The sequence below is a fragment of the Epinephelus lanceolatus genome, chromosome 17 (genome assembly GCF_041903045.1).
Source record: "Epinephelus lanceolatus isolate andai-2023 chromosome 17, ASM4190304v1, whole genome shotgun sequence".
Lineage (NCBI taxonomy): Eukaryota > Metazoa > Chordata > Actinopteri > Perciformes > Serranidae > Epinephelus > Epinephelus lanceolatus.
The window spans coordinates 12,294,137-12,321,965 of NC_135750.1; the positions used below are offsets into that span (position 1 = coordinate 12,294,137).

The 27,829-nt window shown below is 41.4% G+C and overlaps 1 protein-coding gene across 6 annotated transcripts in view; it reads left to right on the forward strand.

Annotated features, from left to right (window-relative positions):
* The window catches only part of LOC117248067 (LIM domain-binding protein 3-like), an 87,166-nt gene that overhangs the window by 51,371 nt on the left and 7,966 nt on the right, over positions 1-27,829 (forward strand). For 3 of the 6 annotated variants that reach the window (XM_078161000.1, XM_078161001.1, XM_078161002.1), the window contains 6 exons: positions 1,688-1,757; positions 8,673-8,695; positions 10,419-10,592; positions 23,852-23,947; positions 24,343-24,399; positions 27,562-27,782. In XM_078161000.1, the coding sequence (XP_078017126.1) occupies positions 1,688-1,757; positions 8,673-8,695; positions 10,419-10,592; positions 23,852-23,947; positions 24,343-24,399; positions 27,562-27,782 (641 nt within the window). Of the gene's footprint in view, positions 1-1,687; positions 1,758-3,686; positions 3,860-8,672; positions 8,696-10,418; positions 10,593-15,754; positions 15,925-17,832; positions 17,876-23,851; positions 23,948-24,342; positions 24,400-27,561; positions 27,783-27,829 lie in introns of all 6 variants that reach the window. The other 3 variants (XM_078161003.1, XM_033612793.2, XM_033612796.2) reach the window with 3 other exon arrangements.

Sequence of the window (27,829 nt, forward strand, 5' to 3'; positions counted from 1 at the left end):
TTATTGCTGCCTTCGTTTTGCAGGGGAATAGAAGATGTTGACAGTATCACTGTTTGTTTTCTCTCAGCGTCCTTGTGTTGATCAGTAAACAGAGCATTTCCATAATGGTGACCCACATACTGAAGGACTTAATGGATAAAATGAGAGGCCAGCAAACTGCTCATGATTTCACATTTACACAACTCAATCTCTGTTTCCACTCAGGAGATCAAGCGTGCTTTTCTTTCTGGAGAAATTAAGTTTATATCAGAAAGTTAAAGCAAACAAAGATGACATTTATTGTTTTCTGTCTTAAACTGCAACGTGAACTTGATTATTTAATAACTGTGAAATTTAAGGACAGCAGGGATGAGAGCAGAGAGCCAGATCCACTCAAAGATAGCACTCATTGTTTTTGTTCTATTATCTTTACATTTAGAGCTCCTGCTATATGACAAAGGGAGAATTATAATTTCATTAACAACCTTCTGATTTCTTAATAAACTGTTATGTATTTATCTTTGACCTGCAGCAAAATGTCCACACCATCACACACTCACCTCTCACACTCTCCGCACAGCTCCGCCCCACTCACAAGTTCTCCATCAACACTCAGAGAGACACAGAGCTGCTCCTCTGTTTAATCTGTCTGTTCATTAGTCTACAGTGAGACATCAGACTGTATGTTGCACATGCTACACCTATCCAGTCTGTGATATGAATGAAGTTACCGCAGTAGCACACGTACAACACTGTGGGCCTTTTCCTCCTATAACTTCTGGCTGCTCCAAGTTATGCTGTGCTGATTTGCATTTCCATTATCAGTTCAGACGCACCGTGCCACACTGAGCTGCTCTGAGATAAACCTTCTCCAGAGTCGGTCCAAAAGCTGGGCCGCCCCTCCTCTCTCTCCTCACCTCTGTCTGCAGGAGACCAGAGAGAAAGATGATTTTTAAAAGTCTGTGTGTGTTCAGCTGTCAATATGTCTGTAGCTTCTAACTGAATCTCTGGTTCAGAGTTTAGTTTCTGTTTTTACTTCAGATATCTGCTTTATTTTACTGTCTCATGTTCGCTACCTGCTGTTTCAGAAGAAGTTGTGTGAAGTTGCTGCTGGAAAACTCCACATTTCCTTATTTTGCTGCTTCACAATAAAAGTTTTTATGTAACAAAATAACAGGAGACTTTTATTTTTAAGACCTTATAGGAATTAAAATATGTTTATTACCGAAGTAGCAAAACTTTATTAACGGCTTTTCTTCAATAAAGACAAGTATAAAAATTACAGCAGGGAGGAAAGTAAAATCAGAAACAGCCACAGTGAGATGTTGATGAAGAGCTGCAGACAACTGGCTCTTACTGCACCTCTGCAAACAGCTCACCTCCAGCAGGTAAACTTCTTTTAACTGCCCTGCTGTGGAGAAACACATGCAGCAACAATAACAGGCCGTGGATCAGCTTGCAACTGAACATTTGTAGAAAATACCGAGATATGAATTTTTGTCCATAACGCCCAGCCCTCGTCAGAAGTCTGAAAACACGTCCGTTTGAACTGAAGCTAAACTCAATTAGAAAAAAAAAAAATAGAAAAAAATACAAATGAGAAATAAAGACCTGTAATAACTCTGCCCCACACTTTCAAAAAACATAAAAGTTAAACAGAAGTCATCACCTGTGTATCATGACCTCTGTTTTTTTTCTCTTCCTGCAGGGCGAAGCGTCCCATCATGATGCCACCGCCAAGAATCGACGCCACTATTCCCTTGATCCCTCATCAACAGGTACCCATAATGCATTTCCCTCTTTTCACACACACAGTCGTACAGTGGTGGCACAGCGGTTTGGGGTTCCAAGGACACTTTCACAGGGACATCAACCTTCTGAGTGTTAGTCGACTGCTCTACCTCCTGAGCCAAAGCTGCAGTATTAAGTTTTAACAGTTTATATTTTTCTCCTTTTTAACTTTTGATGTAAATCTGTGCTTTGTTTCCAAGACAGTTTTTCCAGCATATGTACAGATTTAATTTTTCTCTCTGTAAGAATCAAAATCTAGACGGGTGAGATGGAGCACACATGAGAATGTAGATGTGCTCTGCTCTGCCAAAAACAATCAAATAAACAATCAAAATGCTGCATGTGTATGGGCCCATGCGCGGGCGCACACACACACACACACACACACACACAGCCTCCATCCTCTCAGTGTCCGTCACGCTGGGTCAACAGTATGAATTGTCGCCTCCTGGTGGCCGCAGGAAGAAAGATGTGCACTTCATTCATGTCTAAAATAATATACCAAGACAGATTCACCTACATGTTCAAAAGCTACTGGAGGAACCTGAAGATGTTCGTCCAAAATGAAATTATCTTCATTACTTATACATATATATTGACAGATTTAATTCTGAAACATCAACCAACACATTCTCATCCCCAACTTGTCAAATACCGATGCTTGGTTGGTGGCTTGTCACGTGAAACTGTGATGCTCTCTGTACTCTTCTGAGTCAGTTTTAGACGTTCAGAGACAATTCATGTCAATTAATGCTCGTTACATGCATGGCCTCTGTTGAAAATAAACATCTGTTCCAACAGGAAATGTTTCTGCTTGTGTAATGCGTACAGTTTTTTTTTTTTTATAGGTTTTCTTCTTTAGGTTTGGCCTAAAATAAGTACATTTGTTACTGATGAAAATTCACATCACATAACATATATGACGTGACATACATCACTAACATAGTATGCTACATATACTAGCACAGCACATCTTTATTAAATCAACTCAACTGACTTTTGGTTTCGCCTGAGGCACACACGGCGGGCTCCTGAGTGAAAGTCTGGAGTTTGTTTGACCCGTTCACCTGCACCCAGTGCAGACTTTCTTGCTATATATAGTACAGTAGTTGCCAGGATCATACACAAATGCTAATACCGCTGCTAAAGTGTGCCCCTGTGTGTTGGTGTCAGTGGCCAAGCATCGGTTTTGACAAGCTGGGAGTGAGACGTGGTTATATAAACAGTTTCCAGCTTTATGGGTCCAATGATAAGACTGTGAAGCAGTGAGAGGTATTTATAAGACGTCTATAATAATACTGTATATTTTGATATTTAAATACGACATCACAAAAATAAAACTCAAAGAAATGCAGTTGTTTTTTAGCTATTAATGTGTGAGGCAGATGTAATTTAACAGATTTAAGTTAGGGTGGAGACAAAGGTAGCAGAGATACTGATAATCATATTCTATAATAACTTAATTTTGTATGTGTTAAGGGTGTAGGTTTTGTTTCAACACAGGGGAGACACATAAAACTGTTGGAGTGTCACACACTTAATTTCCTGCATTGTGGTGAATTTAGTGCATTAAATTGTGCCTTTACTGCATCAGTTTATGTTGGAAATGTATTTAATCTCGTCAAGTTCTCTTCTACTTTCATGTTTTACATGTTCTAAATATTGAGGGAGACATGTCCCCTGTCCCCCCTAAAATCTACGTTTATGATATTTGTATAAAAAAAATAAAAACAAATGAGATGCAGAAATATTAACACTTTTACTTTTAGGCTCTTATTGTTTTAAAAAAAGATATTTATAAAACATTTACAATAAAAGTCGATCAGGCATCAACACATTGACAGATATTGATAGTTGTCACCCAACACTCTGTGCCCCCTCCCCTCCGTCTCCTCCCCCTCCTGCTCCACCTGAAGCCTCCGTCAGTGCAGGTGAATGGCCGCCTGTCGGCCTGCAGCGAGGCAGACTCTCCTAGGAAAAGGGCAGCGGTCAGCCCCACTCAGAGGAAGCAGTATAACTCACCGATCGGCCTGTACTCAGAGGAGACTCTGAGAGAGATGGCAGCCGTCCAGGCGGGTCGGCCTGCTGGGTACGTAGAGACGTAGAGGAGGGAACATGGCAGGAGTTTGTTTCTCAGAGGAAGAGGGGATAAAAAGGTGATCAGGAGGAGCTAAAGAACCACGTTTATCAGACTGGTGTTGAATTTATATCAGATTCTGACAGGAGATAAGTACTATTGTTATTGTGTTATTGTTTCTGAGGCTTTTAATGAGGAAGTCACGGTTTTGTTTGTGCGCAGATTAAACAAAAGAGACCCCACATATTGATTCAGGAGCTTCGGGGCCTATTCATACCTTCCTTGTTTGGTCCAAACCAAAGTCACAAGGGTAAAACCTCTCCCGGACCACGGTCCGAACCAAACAGCTGAACCTTGGTCCAACTAAAAGATGTGGTCTCATAATTCAGATCATACCGCTCTATGGTTCAGATCATTTCTATTGCGGGAACATTTTTTGGATGGTTCAGGCTTTTGGATTAATTACAGGAAGTTCTGGCATGCTGTCATCAGAACTGGAAAAACAACATAACAAAATATGCCACAGCTGCACATGGGGAGAGGAGAAGACTGTATAAGATGATGGACATAGCCACCATGGCGTCAGTCATTGGTTTGTAGACTCTCGTTTTGAAGCTTCGGTATTTTAGCCGTCTCCATCTTGTTTTTTTTTGAGGGTGAGCACAGATGATGATCACTGCTCTCCGTTGCATGTTAGGCACATCTCTCGCACAGCAGGGGAGGCAGAGGCTGCCAGCAAGTCACTTTGCATCTCCTCTCTTCCATGTTTTTTCATCTTCCTGTCAAGTCCTGTGCGCTATTTGTCCCCTAGTTCATAACTATGTTGCGCCGCTGTTCCTTTACTCTCTATTTCTCTAATGCAGTCCCCCTGCTGTCTGTCTGTCTCTCTCTCTCTTGATTGAGTCCAATGCAGCTCCTGTCATTTACACAGAACAGGCAGTTTCATTTCAAGAAAGTACAGTTAAATTGGCCAGAACCCGACCCTGATTCAAGCCTGAGAGAGTACTGAGAAATTACAGCCCAACCTGGTCTGAATCCATCGGGTCAGGTCGCACCCAGTCAGGCTCAGGCAGAGAATCAGAAGTCATGTAGGTGATATCGACAGGATGTAGGCAACGACAATGGGATGTGAGTGATGACAACAGAACATTAACAATGATGACAGCATGTAGACCCATCATGTAGAGTTCTGTAGTGCACTTGCGTCATTTCAACGTGAAACTATCCAAATCAAATGTCTACAGCAAATCACCAAAAACACAAACCTTGGTTTGGACCGTCACGTGTGAAAAGGCCCTCAGAGACATTAGTAGTTAATCTTCGAACAGAGTCAGGTTGCTGCTGTTTCCTCCTCACTCTAGTCTTTATGTGAAGCTAGGCGTTAGTGATTTTACTGAAGTTTAGACAAACTGGTTCTTTGGCTTTTTCCGAACGTCCTCAGCAGCTTCACCTCTGAGATCCCTGCTGTCTTTTAGCAACAGTATCCTGCCATGTTGACCAACACCTCAGCACAGACTGTCGGAGAAACGTTTCATCTGACTCTAGATTAGTAACTCCTCCGCTCTGTTCTGCTGACCTTTAACCCTGAGAAAAAGGAGAAGCGTGGGCATATCAGAACATTCAGTCTCCCGAAAACAAAACATGAGTCTAACTTATAAACAATAATGGATCAGATTCATAAATGCACATTTTGTGAGGAAGCAGCTCACTAAAATCGATGATTCTGCATAATCAGTTTTTTCGGTACTTTAAGTATATTTTGATCAGGGCTGGTCCGAATACCAGTTTGGGGACATCGAAGCTTCAGCGAGTATATCTGTGATTAATCAAAAAGTCGGGCTCCTAAAATAATGTGACAGTTTGTCTCTTTGTGGCTTTGCTGAGCTGTTACTTACTGTTTTCAGGTGATTTGCCGAGCTGGTTTGGCATCTGTGCTGCGCCAGTGTTTGTTATATTTGGGGGATCACCTTCACAAACTTTGAAACTATTCCAGACTTTTTCAGCATCTTGTTAGTGTATGTGTACGCCTGTCACAGGTGTTCAAACTGTCATAGTCGCAAAATAAGGTCTATCACTAAGTGTAAATGAATTAAGTTGAATTACTGTTTCTTAATTTATGGGCTGTTTGGGATTTTTGGAGTAGTGGTAAAGAAAAACGGAGCATTTGGATATTGATTTGGACATCAATCACCATGGCAACAATCAATGCTTTTACCTCAGTAAGGTCTTGAAAGCAGGACTTTGACTTGAGTATGTGTACAGTGTGGTGTGAAGGAGCTATACAGTCTCTACATGAGAAGTGTCCTCAGATAACTTTTGTTAGGATTTGGCGCTATATAAATAAAACTGACTTGACTTGAAAGGAGGGGAGTGTGTAACTGTTACCATAACTATTCATAATCTCACACACACACACACACACACACATACACACACAGTTACCCAGCATGCGTGCAGTGTTTCCTCAGTTCACAGTGTGATACGATTACTGTGTCACTGAAGAGGCCAAACACCTGTTGGTTATTCTGGCTGCTGGTAAAGGTCAGGGAACCTTCTGGACACAAACACACACACACACACACACACACACACACACACACACACAGTCTGGCTGCCCTTGTCTTACCTCTGAACATTATCCTGCAGTACCACACAGTCAGTATCATCCTAAACACACACAGGTCTCCTGGACATGTGGACGGCATCAAGCTGTCCCTTTACAGCAAGGTTAGCCAATTTATCCATCTGAAGTTAAACCTGCACCAAGTGTCAAAGTTGAATTATGACCTACTGACAGCTGCTACATTCCCCAGATTTATTATAGAGGGCGATCTGATATTTACTGATTAGCAAATAGACTAAGCTGTCTTACCTTCAAGTGCCCGTGAAATGGAAGTTAGAGCATCTTTAGCGTCTGTGCTTTGACACATTTCCCAGTGAATCAGAAAATTTGAGCGGTGCACAGTTACAAGAGGGATTTAAATCAAATCCTTCGCATTTTATTGGACCACTAAAAAGTGGGCGGGCCACACACACCTCCCTCACAACTCCTCCTAGCATACAGCAAGTGAACTGTGGTGGATGGGATGTGAAAAAGTGTCGTAAAGCTTCACCAAAATAGAGCCAGTGTGAGCAGTTTTTCTAACAAGCAACGCGTTGCGTTGCCTGATTGTGTGACACACGGTGCAGGTTAGGACGTCTTCACTAGGAAACACTGAAACAATCTGATGTTCATTCACTGGGTTGTTTGCATCGCATCCAGTTAGGAAGACGGGTCACCATTAGATCAGGAGGTGGACGAGGGAGATGAATGGATTCAGCCACATTGTTTTGGAAACAAAAACAAAGGTTTTGTCCACTGACATCCAAAAACACATCTCCTCCCATCTCTCTCCATATTGCTACTTTAGTCGACCAGAAAGTTTATTATTCAGCAAGAATTCATTGGTCGCTTAGTTGCACAAAAAACAAGCAAAGTGAAACTCTATCAGGAGCTGCGCCTTGTCAAAATAAATCAAAACCTATATGACTGGACCATGTGGGAATTTACTTTGAAAGGACAGACACAGGAAGTGTCCACGCTCAGCAGTCAGACAGGAGTCAGGTTAATTTCCAGGGCTGGCACCTGCGGTTATTCCACAGGCTAGTTAATAACATGTCGGGCAGGAAATCCAAAGTGTGGGATCATTTTGAGAAGGTGAAGGACGAACCCAAGGTGATATGTAAACTCATCTTCATTGGTCGACTACAAACATGACGTATCATCTGAAACATGGAAGTAGCTACATGCCCATTAGCCCACAGCGTCATTAACAGGCGGCTCGCTCAGTGTGTGACGTGCACTTGTAGATAAAATATAGGCCTATATTAATGAAGGTTCATTAGTACGGTTTTGTATTTCTCTGTAATGTAGCACAGTGTTAACAATGTTACTGATACTGTTCTTCCTCACACCTTCAACTCAAACCACCAAAATATATCATTCAATCATTACATTAATATCGTAAACATGCGGACAACTAGTCGACTAATGAGCCTAAATGATGACTATTGGTCGACTAGGAAGCCTGAGTCTCATTTGATTAGATGAGTTTTTGTGAATGGCCCTGAGCACAGGATGACTCATCAAACATTTCAAACTGTTTCACCTGGTTTTTAGGAAGAGAAAAGACAAGAGATACAGTGAAGAATCAATTAACACAGGGACACAGGATGAAAACTGGAAAAATGTATTTGTCATTTCATGGGGACTTTAAACCAGGTGGTTTTATCACCTCTCTGTGTGAAAACAGCTGCAGCAGAGTGCATAAATACATCACCTCTAATCAATATGGAAATGTGACATTAAAAAGCTCACGGCCTGAAGTCAAAAATCCTGTTACTGTTATTTGAGTGTACACAGAGCTCCATGTCTACTTTCATCAGTAGTACAGAAATAACAGCATACTGGAGCAGGATGTGGAGCTGCAAACATCAACTTCAACTTGTTTAAGCCCCACATTAGTGATGGAATTAACCTTGTTATTTTTGAGGACCCCAGATGTGTAAATGATGTGTGTGTCATACTGTAAATTGTGTACAGAGAAGACTCTCTGAGATGTTTCCCCTCCGTGTCTCTTCATTCAGAGTCTCTCTTCACTCACAGATTCGGCAGCTCTGCATCCTCAGTTGTGCGAGGACATTGGGTTCATCTCTGACCTCTGACCTTTACTCACCTCTCTGTAGCGGAAGTCGTCCTGCTGACACAAAGCAAACTGTGAATGTGTTTTCTAATGACCTCATCTTCTCTTTCTTTCCTCTGTCTCTGTGCTGTCGGTCACACAAGGTTTTCCCTCTCACTGCTCCCAAGTTAGTATCGTGTCCTGCTGAGTGCATCTTGTGTTTGCTCTGTTGTCTGGTCCTTTTAAGGCATGGTTTGGTTCTGTGGGTGTCGTAGTGCTCCCTGTTGGGGTGAAGTGCTGCCCGTGGCCTTTTTTAATCAGCAGCACATCATTGTCCAATAATAGATAAGTGGGTAAAATTACCATAAGCGAATTAAAGCATGGTGTAAGCACCTTAGCTGGCTGCCTCGGGGTCCATGCCACTTCAGGGTTCCTCACAAATGTCCCTTAATGGTAAAAGAAGCCCGACATGTTCAGGGTTCATTGGTCTTTATTATTGATGGATTTCCTCAAGTTAACATCTGAAGTATCACTTTACTTTCTCCTGTGACTAGACATTAAACTTTCTAGTGCCACCTGGAGTTTTCTAGCAAAGTCAGATCTGTTTTTTGGGACATTTTGCCTGATTTGTGTGTTCAGTGAGTGAATGTGCAGTGTTGTTTGCCGTGTGTTTCCGACTGACAAGTTGACGTAGTCAATCACCAAGAGAATGAAGAGACAAATGAGTCTCCGGTTAATGAAGTAGCTGCGAGTTAATTAGCTGTCAGAATCCCCTCTGGGATTTTGTGAATGGCTTTTTTGTTCCTCCGATGCTTGTGGTGTGTGATTTGCTCTGCATGCATCCTCAGACACGTTCATATATTATAAAAGAAATAGGAGAAAAAATATAATCGATTAAATCCTGGCTGTGTTTCCGTTTCGTCTTCTTGGTATTTAAGTAAAGGTCACTGTCTGGCGAGGTTCCTGTTGAGCAGTTTGAACATGCATGAGGTTTGATTAAAGTTTGGACACAACAGATAAGATCAAACTCATCGTTTGTGAGTGTTTAGGTCCTGGTGTGTTTGGTTGGTTTTGGTGTTTTTCTTCCTGCTTATTTCTGTTGTTGTAAATGACTTACGTCGTGCCCACAAAGCATGATGAACAGCAGAAGGTGTAGACATACGTCAGATTATTAATTTGCAGAAATCGAACCAGCTGCGGAAAAAAAAAACCTGAACCAAAAGATACAAGAGTTTCTGATTCGGTGTGCAGAGACTCATAGAGACAGGTGGGCTTGAATTTTCTAATTGGCGTGAGATTAATTTGCCCAAGACCTTTATGCCTCATTTTCACACAGACATCAACATGGTCATGGTCAGCCGACTGAATTGAGTGTAATAGCCTGTTAGCTAATTCGTTTTTAGGCTAACTTCCTGCGGCAGAAAGTGCATATGGTCTGTTTGAAATCTGTTTCAAAAGTTCAAATTTTTAACATACGTGAAGCATAATGCACTCCGGAAGAAAAGATAGAAGGAGTTTCACAAACACATCGGAGATCAGGGAGGTTCCTATTGGAATATATGGATTTAGTTGACCTGCATACGCACACACAGCTACGTGGAAACGAGGCGTCAGTGATGCTCTACGAGCTGTTTCCACGAGAAAAACTTCTTTTGGAAATATTAAAATGTTGCACAACGATAGAAGGTAAAGTCTGTTGGCTGTTGGATGTTATTCGTCTTGGTATTGTGTTTGCTGTGAGCACGACTCGCCTGCATGTCTCTTCTTTCTAACACAAACTGTCAGCTATGTCGCCCACCTTCTTGTTTCCCGCCCTCACACACGTCCCTCTACCTTTTCCTCCACCTGTCCGTCTTCCTTCGTCCTCTCCTCCCTCTCCGTCACCACGTCGCCCCTCCTGCCAACAACAGCCCAGGATCCAACCACGCCGCCCTCCCCACCCATAAGCCCATAGAGGTGAAGGGCCCCGGCGGCAAGGCCACCATCACCCACGCCCAGTACAACACCCCCATTAGCATGTATTCGCAGGACTCCATCATGGACGCCATCGCAGGGCAGACGCAGGGGAAGGGGCATGAAGTTGGGTAAGAACACCTCCTCTTCCCCACCATCCTCACCCTCCTCAGTTGTCCTCCTTCTTATCCCATTTTGTTGTGTTACTCCTCTTGTTCTCCCTCCTCCTCATCTCTCCATGCACTCCTCTTCCTCATCACTGTACCATCCTTCTTCCTGTACTTTAATCGCCTCCTCCTCATCTTCCTCTTCAGAATTACATTTATATACAACCAGTTATACATAATACATAAAATAATACAGTAATAACAAACTACTAATAGCAAAATATTTTTGAGTACAAAAAAACAGCAATGATAGTGTCCATTTAAGAGCTTTTTGGCTTTTGTCCGTACGTACATTTTCAGTGTGGATCCTATGAGTTGTTTTTATAAATTAGACCCCTGGTCCGTCTGTTTTGGAGAGGAAGACACCTCTGGGGATAATTAGACTCATGCTAAAAACCTCCTGAATAATGAACACTGAAGGAATTCTAACCAGGAGAAGTTTCAGCTGGTTGCAATTTGCAATCCTCACCACTAGATGCCACCAAACTGCAACCTCTGGGGCTGAACAATGAAGCCAGTGTGGAAGTGCCAAAAACTGCAGTTCCTGTAATGGCCCATTGAGGGAGGCTCCAGGAGTGAGTCATTCCCTATAGACCCCCATGTTAAAATGCCCAACTTAACAGCAGAAATAAACATGTTTACAGCCTGGTACAACAAACAGTTTTGGTCTCTATAGTTATTTTCAACATTCATGACCCCTGTTTGCAGTTTAAGGGCGGGGCTGCTTGAGTGACAGGCTGTCTGCGAGGTGTCTCTACAGTCTGTGAGTCAGATCCACCCCTCGCTTCTCCACAGCTCCACCCTCTTGTCCAAATATGGTCACTTCTGCCTCCAAAAAACAAGATGGCGATGGCCGAAACACCAAACTAATGGGTGACATCACGATAGCTAAGTCTCTTATTTCTGCAGTCTATGAATGACAGTAAATCCCCCTAAATCTTACACACTGTTCCTTTAAAAAATGTTGAATATATTCCAGTCAGCCTGGCAAAATAAATCAGTTGTATATACGATCAGTCTGCATCATATCAGCCCACATTAGTTTTGAGAGCTTGTCTGGATGTTTAAAGTTAGAACAAAGGCTGAACAAATGTTGCTACCGTGTTCTCAGTTATTTGATCGTCGGAGGTTTTGAAGCAGTTTGTTTGTGGTGGCTTTATAGTAGGTGCTGCTGCTGCAGTGTTTGTGTGTTGTGGAGAATGTTTGATTTTCAAGTATGTAATGCATTCAGTTTCCAGCAGAGTCTCTGGGAAGATACACATTCATCTTATGTACGGGTTTACAATGTCTGTTCCTGACCTCAGACATCACCTCAGACAACACAGTAGATTTCAGGGACATTCGATGTACTTCCATATGATAGGTACATAACAATATCATTTAAACGTGGTCTGCATGATAATGACAGCCCATTGTGTGCAGTGTGGTCTGCCTTACATTAACTGTCACATCATGTATGGACATCAGTTCCAAAACTGAATAGTATAAACACATTTCAGCACCAGAGATACAGAATGTTTTGTACACTCGCCTGTAATCCACGTTTCAACTGTTTTATTGTGATTGTTTCTCTCTGCCTACTTTTACATCATGATCAGCAGATATGACCTTTAAGAATTTAAAATTAAATCGATTAAAAGATCAATTAAAGGGGCGCCAAGTAGCTCATCGGCTAAAATGGGCACCTCATGTGCAAAGGCCCCATCCCTGCTGCAGCAGGCTCAATTCTGACCCATGGCCCTTTGCCGCATGTCATCCCATCTCTCTCTCCCCTTCAACACTAAAACTACCCTGTCAAATAAAGGCTAAAAAGCCTTAAAAGTATTAAATAATGGGGAATGAGTGAGCGCCTCACTCTCATCACACAAATTAAATTATGATATACTTCAAAACAAAGTTGAGTTAATTAAGGGTAAAATTTAATCCAAATTAGATTCTCATTATTTGTTGAATGGTAATTTAAAATCACCTGTTGTATTTGGTAACTAGTGTCGATTGAGAGGACGCCTTATCCCCTTTCACAAACGAACCGATACTAATGAACGACGCAAAACACATGCACCTAAATTAATTTAAAGACAGGCATCTTACAGTGCTGATGTACTCTGCAATTAATTTTTATTTTCTGTCAGAGTGGAACTGAACAGAAAAAGAACAGACGCGAGTTAGCAGTGAACCTCGAACACAAGCAGCAGACACAACAAAGGACGCAGAAAGCAGATTTTGTCTCATAATAATCATGATAATATTTTGTCTCAAATTTTGTCTTACTGGCAATTTAATCTATATTTTTATGTACAGTTAAAGGAATACTTTATCCCCCCCCAAACGACTGTTACTTTACCAGATACTCACGTCATGTTACATTGAATTTAGGAAGAAACCTTGTTTTTCTCGTATGCCACCACGGTGAACGAAGAATCCAAAAACTGAGAAAATTCTTGATCAATTAAAATCATAGGGGCACAGTGCAGACATGTTTTAAATAGTAAGGTTTGTGTTTGTGAAGTACTGAGCATACGACTGGATAAATGAGACTTGGATTATACTGCACAAGTTGTGTGAGAGTTTGTATACATATGTTTTGAAACATTTTTGTTGTTGTTAAATGTGGTCTCCTATAACGTGAATGCATCAGCAACACTGATGAGAGAGGAAGCTATGACATCACTTGCGCGTCCTGTGTAGTCATTCTAGTTATGTATTTTCACAGTCTTATACTTCAGTTTCACAATAGCCTGCAACTTTCTTGACCTTATCTTTTAAATTGACGAACATCATATGTATAATTAATGGCACAATTCCAACAGGATCCAAAAGTTATTTGTCTCTCTTTATTGACTACAGTACATATTTTTTTCCTAAATATGGTCCCATTGTGGTCCAAGGAGGGACTTTTCTTCTCTATGACTTCAGTTCATCAATCATTTTCCTTAGTTTTTGGATCCTTCGTTCACTATGGAGGCAAAAACAAAGCTTTCTTCACAAATTCAATGTAACACGGGGTGTAAGTGATATACAAATGGTCAGAGGCCTGGACTTGAGTCAGACTCAAGTCATAAAATTTCATGACTTTAGACTCAGTTTGACAAAATCAAACAAGAATTGGATCTTGACTTGGACTTTAACACCAGTGACTCAAGACTTCACTTGGAGTTGACACGTGACCTCAGCAACTCTGTAAGGATTCACACCAACACAGAGTATAAAGCCTGCGACTCTTGGATGAGAGGTGAAACATCTTCAAGTCCAGTTGTGTACAATATAGCACTTATGATTACCATGACCTGGATGACTGAGAATCTGAGAAAAAACAAATTGCAGTATGCAAAATGTGCAAGTCTCAAATTACAGACGGGGACGCAACGACTTCTAACCTCTTTTGACGTTTGAAGATGGGCAATGAACGATAAGCCGAGGCTAATATTAACACAGTTAATGAGCTAATGCTTAGCTTAAGTTATTATTTTGTCATTACAGTGACATTACATTTGGTGCAAAGTGCATTATGACTTGTTTGGGACTTGAAACTCAAAGTTTAGGACTTTGAACCCACAGCTGCTGCGGCAAAGACATTGCCTGATCTCCCTACCAAGCCATGGGCACCTCAGGACATGGTACTTGGGACTTTTCAGTCTTGACTTAGGACTTGAGTGCAAAGACTTGAGACTAACTTGGGACTTGCAAAACAATGACTTGGTCCCACCTCTGCAGGGTCCATGTCATTGGTTCGACAGCCCATTGGTTCGACATCCCATTAGTCCGACTGTCCGCGGTGCTGAACGGCTCGCGGCAGGCGTATGGTGCGCCGCGACTGGCTTGAGGTGGAGCAGGCTCATGGCTTATGTGTTTGTCACTTTCTTTTTCATTTTAACCCACACCATGATCTTTTCCTGACCCTAACCAAGTGGTTTTTGTGCCTAAACCTAACCAGATCTTAACCACAGGGCATCATGATTTCGGAACGGACTTCGGAACAATGAGTTTAATATGGTCGGAACAATGGGCTGTCGAACCAATGCGCAGTTCCCCCTCTGCAAACGATCATTTTGGGGGTGAAGTATTCTTTAATATTCTCCTAAAAAGACACCAGAATTAAAGACCAGCTGAAAATAAGACATACAACATTATCTCTCAGAACTCACCAGGTTTCAATAGAGAAAACCTAATAATTATTTTAAGTAGCGTTATTATTTTATTTACCCATTAAATAGCAGCTCTTCTCTCCGAAGCCATTCATCTGTTGTTGTTGGATCGTTGTGATGTTTTGTGGCAATCATGGAGAAATTACTGCTGCGTGTTCCTCCTTCTCCTTTTCCTACACTAACAATCAATTTTCCATCCCGACGGAAAATTGCAGCGGGAGATGTGCCGCAGTGTGTACATGAAAAACAATCGCTCTTGTTTTGTCCCCTGAGAGAAAAAATTAAATTGCTCCAGACATCTACACACACTCTTCATTCTTCATGCTTCACTTTTACACCCTGATAAACCGGCTTTAATTGAAATGTTAGCCTGACCAAAACCTCCCAGCCGTGCAGCTTCAGTGGAAAACCAATTACAATCCTGATGTGACGCTCCTCCTCCTTATTGTCTCTCCGGTCAACACACTGTCATTTACTGAGTCTGAATATGAAATTAAACAGACAATAAAACACTGGGTAGGAGAAGAAATTAAAAAACTGCAAATTGACTGAAGGAAACTGAATGTTCTGAGCACCTTTTATTCTTCTTTGTTGGTGTATATGTGTTTATTCTGTGTCAAACGTCTAACCTAAACCATGTACAATGTTGTATTTCTCATGCTGTGCTCTTTTCTGGTGAAATTTAACTTCCTCCCATTTGCATCCACTGTCATTTTCATCTTTATTTTTATTTCCATGCCATGTAAAACCAAATCAGTACCAGCTCAATATTGCCATCATTTCCTTTTCTTTTATCATCTCATGCAAGATCAACCCAGTGTTCTGCTTGTGTGTCTTTTTGGAAATCATAAAAACATTTAAGTGCAAAAAAAAAGAGGCAGCAGGGCATCCAAAACTTTACCACCACAGAATAAACCCTTTCCTAAGAGTCCACTCACTGAACACTTGTGGTGACTTGGTTTGGTGTCGGGGGGTTTGCAGTCTTCTCCCAGTTAAAGATGGTCTCGTAGACAGCAGCTCCCCGGTCTATCAGGCCGTCCAGAGTGCAGAGAAGGACCAGGACCTGGGTGAGTGGGGCCGGCGCAATCCTGCAGTCGACATGCAGTCCAAGTCCTTCCGGGTCCTGGCTCACATGACCGGCACCAATCCCTGTAAGTTTGCTGTTTCATTTATTACTCTTTTCTATTTCTTTTATTTATTTAGTATGCAGTCAATTCTCATATAAAACAGGTATTCTAATAAACAAATAAAGGCAGAGTAAAATAGACTGAAAATTGTATAATGGGGTTTTTTGGACAGTTTTCATCAAATCAAACACTTATTTTTATATTTGACAGTTAAAGCTGGGGTAGGCAGTTTCATTTTGGTGTTTTTTGGCAAAAATCCCATTATAATCTTTGAGCACATTGTGAGTCTCAGAGAAAACAAGACTTCTGCAGCTCCTCTTTCAGGCTTGAGAAAATCTAGCTTGTGACGGGAGACTTTGGCCAGTCACAGGTCATTTCACAGAGAGGGCGTACCTATTGGCTGTTCTACTAATGCAGATGAACATGTAGATCCCTTCAGTAAAAGTCTGGTTCAGTGACAGAGCATTTTGTAGAGAAAGTTGCCTTTTCAGCATTGGCAATAACTGACTACACTGCAAAGCAACCGAAAAAAGAAAGACTGATTTATCAAAAAGAGAATCTGAAATAATCCGGGAAAAAAACAAAACACGTCAATATCGGCTAAGTATTTCAGAGATGGAGTTTAGCCTTCTGCTAAACGGAACTTAAGGCTCACAGCTGCAGCTTCATGTACACATTTAACTAACTTTAACTAGAGCCTCAAATCACAGTGTCCTCCACCTCACTCCCTGCCACTACAGACCACCTTGCCAGGAGGAAGGGTGGGCAGCAGCTCCAGCGCCAGTCCCCCATCCAGAAACCGCAGTAGTTCCCAGGAAAAGCTGTATTTTTACCACGTATGAAGTTCATTAAAGTGTTTGAATCATATTATATAGGTCACCTTTTCTGGTAGTGCTGGTAACTGGATAGCTCCGACTCCCTGTTGGATCAGCAAACTTTCTGTTGCTGCCGTTACACACTTTAGATCCAGCACAGCAGCTGGTCACCAGCCTGCTGTGACACACAGCACTGGCCAGTGCGCTGGCCAAATTCAAACTGCTACAGCTGCCGACTAAAGGTTTGTCTTTCGAGCTACTGCTCGCTCTCCTCCCAGGGAAGCAGTACAGAGCAAAGGGGGGCGAGGCGGAGGGATGGTGGGGTGGCTAGCAAATTCTTGTCTCATTTGTGCTCTGATAAACAGAACGAAAGAGACAAGGTGGGGGTCAGCAAATGAGCTACGTGCCACTATACAATGAAATGTTAATAAATAAATCAGTGTATGGGAAACACTGGGTTACTGTATGAAGTGTGTGCACATGCCCATGGTCATCTGGTGGGCTGGGCTTAGGGCAGAGAGGTGAGGGATGAAGGAGTATTTTTTTTTTTTTTTGCCTTTTCCAGATTTCTGCCTACCCCAGCTTTAAATTGGGACAGAAACATCTGCTACTTTGCTTACTGTTTTACTTCCCCGTTTAGATCTCAGTATATATATTTATTATTCTCATTACCGCATATACATTTACATCCCTGTTTAAATTCCTGTTTATTCATTTTGCAGTAACTGTACACCTCTCTACCACAAATATGTGTCAATAAATTCCTATTTATATATTATACTTTATCCCTTTAGTTTAACTTCTGCATTATTTTATGTCTTAAATCCTTGATGCCAGTAAAGAAATAACTTGATAACTTGAGACAGAAAAAATCCCAGTAACGTAGAACATCTTTTAAACTTGTTAAAAGCTCCTCTCCGAAAACACGACACAGAATAAAATGTCTCCCAGTGTGTGGAGGCAGCTCATAAACACTAAAACAATCAGTTAGTCAACCTGTTCTTTTTAATTTGTGTTTCCATTAAACTTTACTGACCTGCCTCACAGATGAATTAAAACTTAACGCTGAGGCTGTTCACTGACGTCTGCTCTCTGCTGTGTTCTCTGTCTGTTACAGTACCAGGAGAGGGAGAGGAGGAGGCTGTGAAGAGGAGGAGCAGGTAGGCAGCAGAGCTCCATCAGACAGCTGCTGACCCCCCTGGCTCCTCACCTGTACACTCTGCCCCGCCCCCGAACACCTTGTCCCGCCCCCTCACCTCTTCTCACTGCCCCCAAAGGTCATCTCTGTACTCTGTGAGATAACATGGTGCTCAAGTTAGACCTCTAAAATGACCCCTGACCTTACAGGTAAACTCATCTCAGCCTTCTTTCAGACTCTTATTTTGAAATACAGCGGCGGTGGAAAGTAACTAAGTACATTTACTCAAGTGGTATTTCCACTTTATGTTACTTTATACTTCTACTCCACTACATTTTAGGGACTAATATTGTACTATTTACTACCAAATAGTATATTTATATACAAAGTACAGTACAGGCCAAAAGTTTGGACACACCTTCTCATTCAATGCGTTTTCTTTATTTTCATGACTATTTACATTGTAGATTCTCACTGAAGGCATCAAAACTATGAATGAACACATGTGGAGTTATGTACTTAACAAAAAAAGGTGAAATAACTGAAAACATGTTTTATATTCTAGTTTCTTCAAAATAGCCACCCTTTGCTCTGATTACTGCTTTGCACACTCTTGGCATTCTCTCGATGAGCTTCAAGAGGTAGTCACCTGAAATGGTTTTCCAACAGTCTTGAAGGAGTTCCCAGAGGTGTTTAGCACTTGTTGGCCCCTTTGCCTTCACTCTGCGGTCCAGCTCACCCCAAACCATCTCGAATGGGTTCAGGTCCGGTGACTGTGGAGGCCAGGTCATCTGCCGCAGCACTCCATCACTCTCCTTCTTGGTCAAATAGCCCTTACACAGCCTGGAGGTGTGTTTGGGGTCATTGTCCTGTTGAAAAATAAATGATCGTCCAACTAAACGCAAACCGGATGGGATGGCATGTCGCTGCAGGATGCTGTGGTAGCCATGCTGGTTCAGTGTGCCTTCAATTTTGAATAAATCCCCAACAGTGTCACCAGCAAAACACCCCCACACCATCACACCTCCTCCTCCATGCTTCACAGTGGGAACCAGGCATGTGGAATCCATCCGTTCACCTTTTCTGCGTCTCACAAAGACACGGCGGTTGGAACCAAAGATCTCAAATTTGGACTCATCAGACCAAAGCACAGATTTCCACTGGTCTAATGTCCATTCCTTGTGTTTCTTGGCCCAAACAAATCTCTTCTGCTTGTTGCCTCTCCTTAGCAGTGGTTTCCTAGCAGCTATTTGACCATGAAGGCCTGATTCGCGCAGTCTCCTCTTAACAGTTGTTCTAGAGATGGGTCTGCTGCTAGAACTCTGTGTGGCATTCATCTGGTCTCTGATCTGAGCTGCTGTTAACTTGCCATTTGTGAGGCTGGTGACTCGGATGAACTTATCCTCAGAAGCAGAGGTGACTCTTGGTCTTCCTTTCCTGGGTCGGTCCTCATGTGTGCCAGTTTCGTTGTAGCGCTTGATGGTTTTTGCGACTCCACTTGGGGACACATTTAAAGTTTTTGCAATTTTCCGGACTGACTGACCTTCATTTCTTAAAGTAATGATGGCCACTCGTTTTTCTTTAGTTAGCTGATTGGTTCTTGCCATAATATGAATTTTAACAGTTGTCCAATAGGGCTGTCGGCTGTGTATTGACCTGACTTCTGCACAACACAACTGATGGTCCCAACCCCATTGATAAAGCAAGAAATTCCACTAATTAACCCTGATAAGGCACACCTGTGAAGTGGAAACCATTTCAGGTGACTACCTCTTGAAGCTCATTGAGAGAATGCCAAGAGTGTGCAAAGCAGTAATCAGAGCAAAGGGTGGCTATTTTGAAGAAACTAGAATATAAAACATGTTTTCAGTTATTTCACCTTTTTTTGTTAAGTACATAACTCCACATGTGTTCATTCATAGTTTTGATGCCTTCAGTGAGAATCTACAATGTAAATAGTCATGAAAATAAAGAAAACGCATTGAATGAGAAGGTGTGTCCAAACTTTTGGCCTGTACTGTATGTAAGTAAGTATTTAAAATTAGCTCCACCTCAATAACCTACAGCATTAACAGTGATATTATAGAGATGATAATAATAATAAATAATAATAATATTAGTATAAGATACAGTTGCATGACAGTGACATGCTACCTAATGACTACTTTTACCCTTTTATGCCCAGCAACATCAAACCAAAATCAAAGAACTAGTGGCGATGAGGTCAACTGTTGCGTTGCTTTCTGTCGCCTGTGTCTCGGCCAGAAAGTTGCGCATGAACACGTCACAAAGACTACAGCCGATGCCCAGCTATCACATACTGTATGTCTTCACCTGTGTGAGAGGAAATAACTCTCCATACCAGCAGGATGTCGTAGTCTAGAAAAGGAAAAGGAAATCAGAAGACTGACAGGACGGATTCTAGACACTAGTTAGCCAGTTAGCACATTAGCAACACAGCCTGATGTTGAAAGAACAAATATTTACCATCTGCCAGCGAACAGTAACAGACAGTTATTAATCACTTCTGCTAAAGAGTTCAGTGGCTAAAAAAGAAGTTCTTTTTGATCTTACTTCCTCTTGACTTAAGTTGTTTACTTTCCTCACTCCTGTTTCTCTTCTCATGCTCTGAGCTGAACTGCCAATCAGAGTGATTTCATTCACCAACGGGCTGATAAACATCACCCAAGGGCCACTTTTTAGGACTTTTAACATGTAAGATTATTTTTAGTGTGGTATCAGCACTTTTACCTAAATAAAATATCTGATTTTTTTATCCTTCCACCACTTAAATGAGGACAATGAAATCGCAGTTGTGTTTGGATGGTGCATTATGGTAACCATGGTTACACAGAGACACATATATGACCCTAAATCATCTTCCAGTAAACTGCTTGAAGTCGTTCAATTTACATACCTGATGCTCGTATTATGTTTGATTCAGCTGATTGCAGGTTTGAGATTTGTAGTAACAGCAGATTTATTAATTTAAATCCCATGTACAGAGCTGGTTTAACCAGCAGGGGGAGCCGTAGAACTGATGATTAACCTCCTCCTGGTTTCGCCTCCAATCAAACACCTCAGATACATCCTAAATATTAATAAAGATAAACTCAGATAGGAAAACTACATGAGATTTACACTGGAGTTAATCCACTCAAGTTATTATATTTTTCAAAGTAAGATTCTTTTCTAAATATTGAGTTTCTTTTTTCATATACAGATTCAGATTATTAATACAAAATGTAATCCACTGTTAAATTATTGTGTGATATATTTAGAGTAATAGACACATTATTGCATCAGTAATTATAATCCAGTATGAATCTGAAATGGGCTGTTTGATGAGTACTTTCACTTTTGGTACTTGAAGAAGCCTTTATTTTGATACTAATACTTTAACTGGAGTAATATTTTGAGTGCAGGACTTTAACGTTTGACAGAGTATTTTTACACTTTACAATTGCTATTATCACTTCAGTAAAAGCTCTGAGTCATCTTGGGCCTTTTTATATATTATGAGGCCTGTTCTTATATTTGAAGCAGAGCCTTTATGTCCAGATCTGGGGCTATTCATGAAACTGTCTGCCTAACAACGCCACTGCCCTAAACTGTAAAAAGAGGTCACAAAGGGTTTGATGTCTGACACGAGACCACATGAATGGAGTCTTTTTGTATTGATCAAACTTGGTATTGATTGATTAAAGAGCATCAGAGCATTTTGGCCTGTTTGTGACTGTTGCCAGGGGAACAGTAACGGGGGAAACAGCCTCCAGTATGAGGAGCTTAATTGAATAATAGATTAATTCCTGGATCACAAACATGACAAGAAACTAATATCAAGGAGGCTGGTAACCCAACAAACCTCTTCCTATTCAGTGATGAGACTCGAAGTTAAAGTCCATATCAACACATATTTTCTGTGAAGTACATTTACTGAAGAACTTCAGTGTTTTCTTTTCATACCACTCTATATTTTTACTCCACTACATTTATCTGACAGCTTTAGTTACTTTACAAATTAGGATTTTTACACACAAAACATATGAGGAGTTAATAAAGTATGATATTTTGTTATAGATTAAAGTACCCAACAGTTTATACAAGTACAGCTGAAATGATTAGTCCATTAATCAGTCAGTCGACTGACAGGAAAATTCATTTGAAACTGTTTGGATGGTGGAAATCATTTTTCATGTAAAAACATTTCATGGTTTCAGCTTCACTAATGCGGAGGTTTGCTGCTGTTTGTTTTAATAATGTGAATAACTGTAACGTTTTTGTAATAATTTTGAGGTTTGGACAAAACAAACTTTATGAAGGAGGCTCTGGAAAGATTTAAAGGTCCAGTGTGTAGGATTTAAAGGGATATACTGGCACTACAAAGGAAATGGGTCCTCATATATGGAAGTCTATGTTTCTACTGTAGCCCAGAAGGGACAAACAAAACACTGGCTCTAGATAGGGCCATTTGCATCATCACATTTTGCTTTTTGCATCAGCCAAAATAGTTAAGAAACTCTTCTGTGACAAGCTCCGTTGGAAAAACACTGATTTTATTTTTTAACATGAAACTGCTTTATTCAGCATTTTTACCAGTTTAAATCACCTGGTCAGCTTGTCGTGGAGAGGAAGAGACCTCTACAGATAATTCAACTCCCAATACAAACCTCCTGAACATCTAGATCTTAAGTTATCAGAGAAAAAAGGTGAGCACACATTAGCAGGTGCTGGGCTAACAGCTGTCTCCAACATACCAAACAGCATTTAAGAAACACTGATTTGTAAGGTGAAACTGCTTTATTCAGTGTTTTTACCAGTTTAAATCACCTAGTCTGTTTGTTGTGGAGAGGAAGAGACCTTTACAGATAATTCAGCTCCCATTAAAAACCTCCTGAACAATGAACACTGAAGGAACTCTAACTGGGAGACGTTTCAGCTGGTTGTAATCTGCATCTTCACCACTAGATGTCTCTAAATCCCCCTAAAACTTACACACAGTTCCTTTAAGGTTTCTAAAAACTCAGCAGATCTCTACAAATACTAACCCAGAGTTTATATAAAACTATCTTGTACTGCAGAAGATAAAGTCTGTCTTTTTTTTTAGTAACTAACTAGATTTTTTTGGCTAGCTGATTATTGACAAGTCTTATTTCTTGCCTCCTGTTGCTCTCTCAGTTTGTTTTTTAGCTGCTGTTGTTATCAGAGTGTTTGTGAAACACGAGCTGAGCTAACTGAGTGTCAGACGCTGTGTATCAGAGTGTGGAGGTCTGCTCAGTCTCTGCAAGGGCGGACAAACCTTTTAACCCTCCACCCCTCCTCCTCCTCCTCCATCCTCCATCCTGAACACTGATGGATGGAGCTCTCTCTGCTCTGCACACTTATTTAATCATCCCTCCATTATGCACAATCGATCCCTGCTGCCTCCCCCCACCCCTTACCCGCCTGTTGGGGCTGAAATACAACCAGATAGCCCCTCCCGCCCCCAGCTCCACCCCCACCCTCTCCGTCAGTCTGAATGCGCTGTGCAGTGACTCAACATGAATCAATAGGAGCATAGGTCAAGCTTTTATCCACCAATAAAGAGACTGAGGTTTTTCCTCTTTGTCTCTAAGTCATCCTGAAGGAAACAACGACTCACAGAGAGATAAAACACAAAGACATATGTATCTGAACACCTGTAGACGGGTCATATAGGGAATTAAAAACATAAAAAACACGTTTTCTGTTTTTATTTTGAGTCAAATGAAGAAATATAAAACATCAAATTCATAACCTGAGCAATATCGAGCATTCTGATTTGTGCATGAGCTTGATAATCTTTTTCTTTTCGGTGCTCTAACTAATCTGATCTGAACAGTATATATGCAGCATACATATATATAGGCATGCAGGGTGGTGAGGACTGCATGTGTAGATATATAAACCTATATACTGTGTATTATATTATGATTTCAGCTTCCTCTCACTGTTGCTCCTAACACTTCCTGTGCTTTAGCCCTACTGAGCATGTTCCAGGTTCTGCCGACTCAACCCTCACCGCTCTGCAGCCTCTGGACCCCGCCCCCGCTTCACCTGGCCCCGACCCTCACAGGTAACCAGTCACATCTCATTCACCTGTCTGGTTTTGATCCAGGTCACAGATTTCTCCTCCTGCAGGATTTTGAGTTTGTGGTCAGGCAGGGTGATGTGTTCAGGTGCTGGTGGGACATCTGGGACTCACAGGATGTCAGCTGGAAGTGGTTTTATGTGGTTGGTTGTTGGCTCTTTGAAGGTGCTGATGATTTCAGGGTGTTTTTGGCTGTTTCGGGGCAGCAGATAAATCCGAAATCAAGTGACTCAGAGTCAGAGAAACACAAACAAAACACAGAAGGGCAGCTGTGGTTAGAAAACATCCCACTGAAGCATCACCAGCAGTGGGTGTGACCCTGGTGACCTTCAGGATGCAGATTGTCATGGTGACCTCTGCTGTTGTTTCTACACCTGCAGCCAGAAGCGACAGTCTGCTGCTGGTTACGGCTTCCAGCACAAAGCTGCAGTCTCCAGGTACCTGCAGGGATCCAGCACTCCAGCCCAGCGTTTTCATTCACTTTATGCTGCCTCTTCTTCTGTGCTATATAACAACACATCTGCCATCAAATGGAGGCTTCTTTATATAAACCTCTAAACCTTCTCTATCTAAAGCTCCTCACAGAACCATGAATGGATTCAAGGCCTCAGTATGCTTCAAGTTAACCAGTGATCTCATTTGATCTCGTATAAAGCGGTCTGATGTCCACACCAGAGGGTGGGGTGAAAAGCTTGCTGTCATAGCCCATTCTCCTACTTCTTACGCTAAAACAGAAAAACAGGGCTGTTGTTCTGACACCATGAAAAGTTTACTTTTTATAGAAGCGTCGTAGTCGTTAACTACACACCAGCTTATAAGGGATTTAGAATTAACTCAATCTTAAACATCTTCAGCGGTAAAATGCAACATACACTTGCAGTTAGATTGCAGATTGCAGTCAGCTGAAACTTTTCCAGGTTAGAATTCCTTTAAGCCCTATTTCCACTAAACACTTTCAGTATGGTACCTTTTGAACCAACAGTAACCCTTCAGACATGGTACCTAGACTCTAGGTTCTCCACTGTAAGCATTACCCTTAAATGTGGGGTTGTTGTCACTCACTGTATTTCCTCATTATCGGTGACACAGAGGGAATCTGCACCTCGTTTATCGTCCACAGAACGAGGCTGCATGCCAACATTTTCAGAACAAAATAAAACAGGCTGCAGTGAGAGTCTCTCTCCGTGGGATATTTAGAAATAGCAGGTTTGTGCATTTAGTCCTTCTCAGCCAAGCTCAGGGGTTTAGTGTTGCTGGAGCTTGATGCTACGCTACCATTTTTTTTTTTCTCCGAGTGAGGATTAGAATATATGCAGTTCACATAACCTGGTCAAAATTAATACATATAAACGCTTGAAGTTCCACTCATTACTAAAAGTGTATGTTATATTGAAACTAAAGTGATGGTCAGAGTTGTCACAGTGACATTTAAGGTGTGTTGATGGATTCACGTCGTCAGCTCATGCACTGAGTAACATTACAAGTTAACGTTCCACCTTAAAAGTTGACGGCATTCTGCCCAGTGAATTATTTTTCTCAGACTCCAGCTGCTGTGAGAGGCAGCAAAACATCATTTCATTTTATAGTTACAGTTTACTAATAAAACTCTCCACAGTATGAACAGTGGTTACATGAGCCTCAAAACCAGCCACAACTCAGCCCTGAGCAGAGTGACCGTCCTCTATTGACCACTGACGGTACAGAACGGTTCCATTGGTACCATCCACAACTTTTTACAGTGGAAACGGAAAGAAATGAGTACCGAACTGAACTGCTCAGTGGAAACGGGGCTTTAGTGTTCATTGTTCAGGAGGTTTTAAAAGGAGACCAATTATTTACTGAGGTCGCTTCCTCTCCAAATTAAATGGACCTGGTGATTTAAACCAGTAAGAACACTGAACAAAGCAATTTCACGTTACAAAAACAGTGTTTCTCCAACACTCCTCTCATGGAGGGACTGCTAATTGCAGTGGCCAACGCAAAAATATGAAAATGCAAATGGCCGAATCTAGAGCCAGTGTTCTGTTTGTCCATTCTAGGCTACTGTAGAAACATGATGACGCGACATGGCAATATGCGTGGACCCAGACGAGGACCCGCTCCATATGTAGATATAAACAGTCATTCTGAGATAATGAAAACACAACAATTCTTATTTTCAGGTGATTATATACTAAAGAAAACATACTTATTATATTATATTCCATTTCTGCTGATATATCCCCTTAAATCCTACACACTGGACCTTTAATACAGCAGTCATATTAATTCAAAACTATCAGGGAACATTTTACAGCATAAACAATATTTTAAGTAAATTCCCTCCATCACAAAGGGAGTTTCAGACGCTGTTAGACGACACAACAAGCACTTAGTTTGAAGCATATTGAGGCCTTTACTTTAAATGGGTGACCCTGATGGGAACTGAACCCCTAACCCTGACAGTGTTGATGCATCGTTCAGTTCGGGACCATCTAACTGCTGAGTAACAACTTCATCTTTTGATCAGCTGAATAACATGCTGAATCTCTTCTAACGATCTCTGAAGGATCAAAGTCCAGCTGTCACATTTATGTCTTTACTTTAAATGACAAGATACTGACACTCATCTCTTACAGGGTGGTTTTCTTTGACTTCTTTATTTAGATTCACACTAACTTGTGATTATAACCTGTGATTATATTTTGTGTATGTTGTAAACAAAAGTTAGATATAGAGGACCCAGTAAACACTGATTTGGTGATTTGCAGTTGAAAAATAAAAGTTTGTGGACGTCTAAGTTGAATATAGCAGCATTTTAATTTTACAGAAACCACGGTTATATGTAACCTTGATGACTTGTATCCTGCAAATCCAGCCCTGTTCTCATTCCCAGGTTGTTTAATACTGATGCTTTGTCATGTCTCTTGGTGTGTGATACTCTATCTGTGATACTCTGCATGCACTTATAAATCATTGACAATAAACAAATATTTGTGATGAGAATACTTGTTAAAAAAAATGGGGTGTGGCCCTACTGCAGTCCACTTTAGATGATGTGGGACACTGTGATTGGCTCGTAGACATCCCATCAAATAAGTTTATGTGTTTAGATAGAGTCAGATGACAGTAATCATAGATCTAGACATCTTAGAAAAGTTACGTCCACTGGAATGGACAGGGGATTGGAACAAGTTAACTACGAACTTATTTTAACCAAAAAACATAATGGTTTCTCTAAGCTAAGTAGATTTGTTGCCTAAACCGAACCGTGACAGTTTGACAACTTAAACTACGCGCTACAATGAGTTTCACCCAGGACACAGCTGTGCATCACATCCAGATGTTAAAGGGTGCATTTCATAGAGACGCCAAAGGGTGCCTTCGGTGTCAGTATCAAACGCCAAACAATAAAGCATCAGTATTTGATGACCTCGGATGAGAACAAGTTAGCAAATCAACATGTCAGTGTTCGCCAGGTAAGTATTTGGCCACATTTAGACTGGTAGTAAATACTGAAACCAATAATGCAACTTGGTCTGTGTAAGGAGGCTTGAAAAAAACAACAACGAAAAATCACAAAATCATAATGATAAATCAACAATTTCCCCCCTCTGTAGCCAATACGGTCAACCTCCTACTATGCATCACACTCCACAAGCCCCGCCTCCTCAGCATTATCAGCAGCCAGTCCATCAGCCATACCACCAGCAAGTCCCACAGCAGTACCATCATCATCCCGCACAACAGGCCCCGCCCATTCAGAGCTCCATTCAGATCCCTCTTGGCTCCGCCCCTTCCAAGGTGGTCAGCACCGCCCGCATCTACCCCTCCCAGTCAGGTGAGAACACCTGCAAACACAGATTCACTGTTGTCAGAGAACTGATC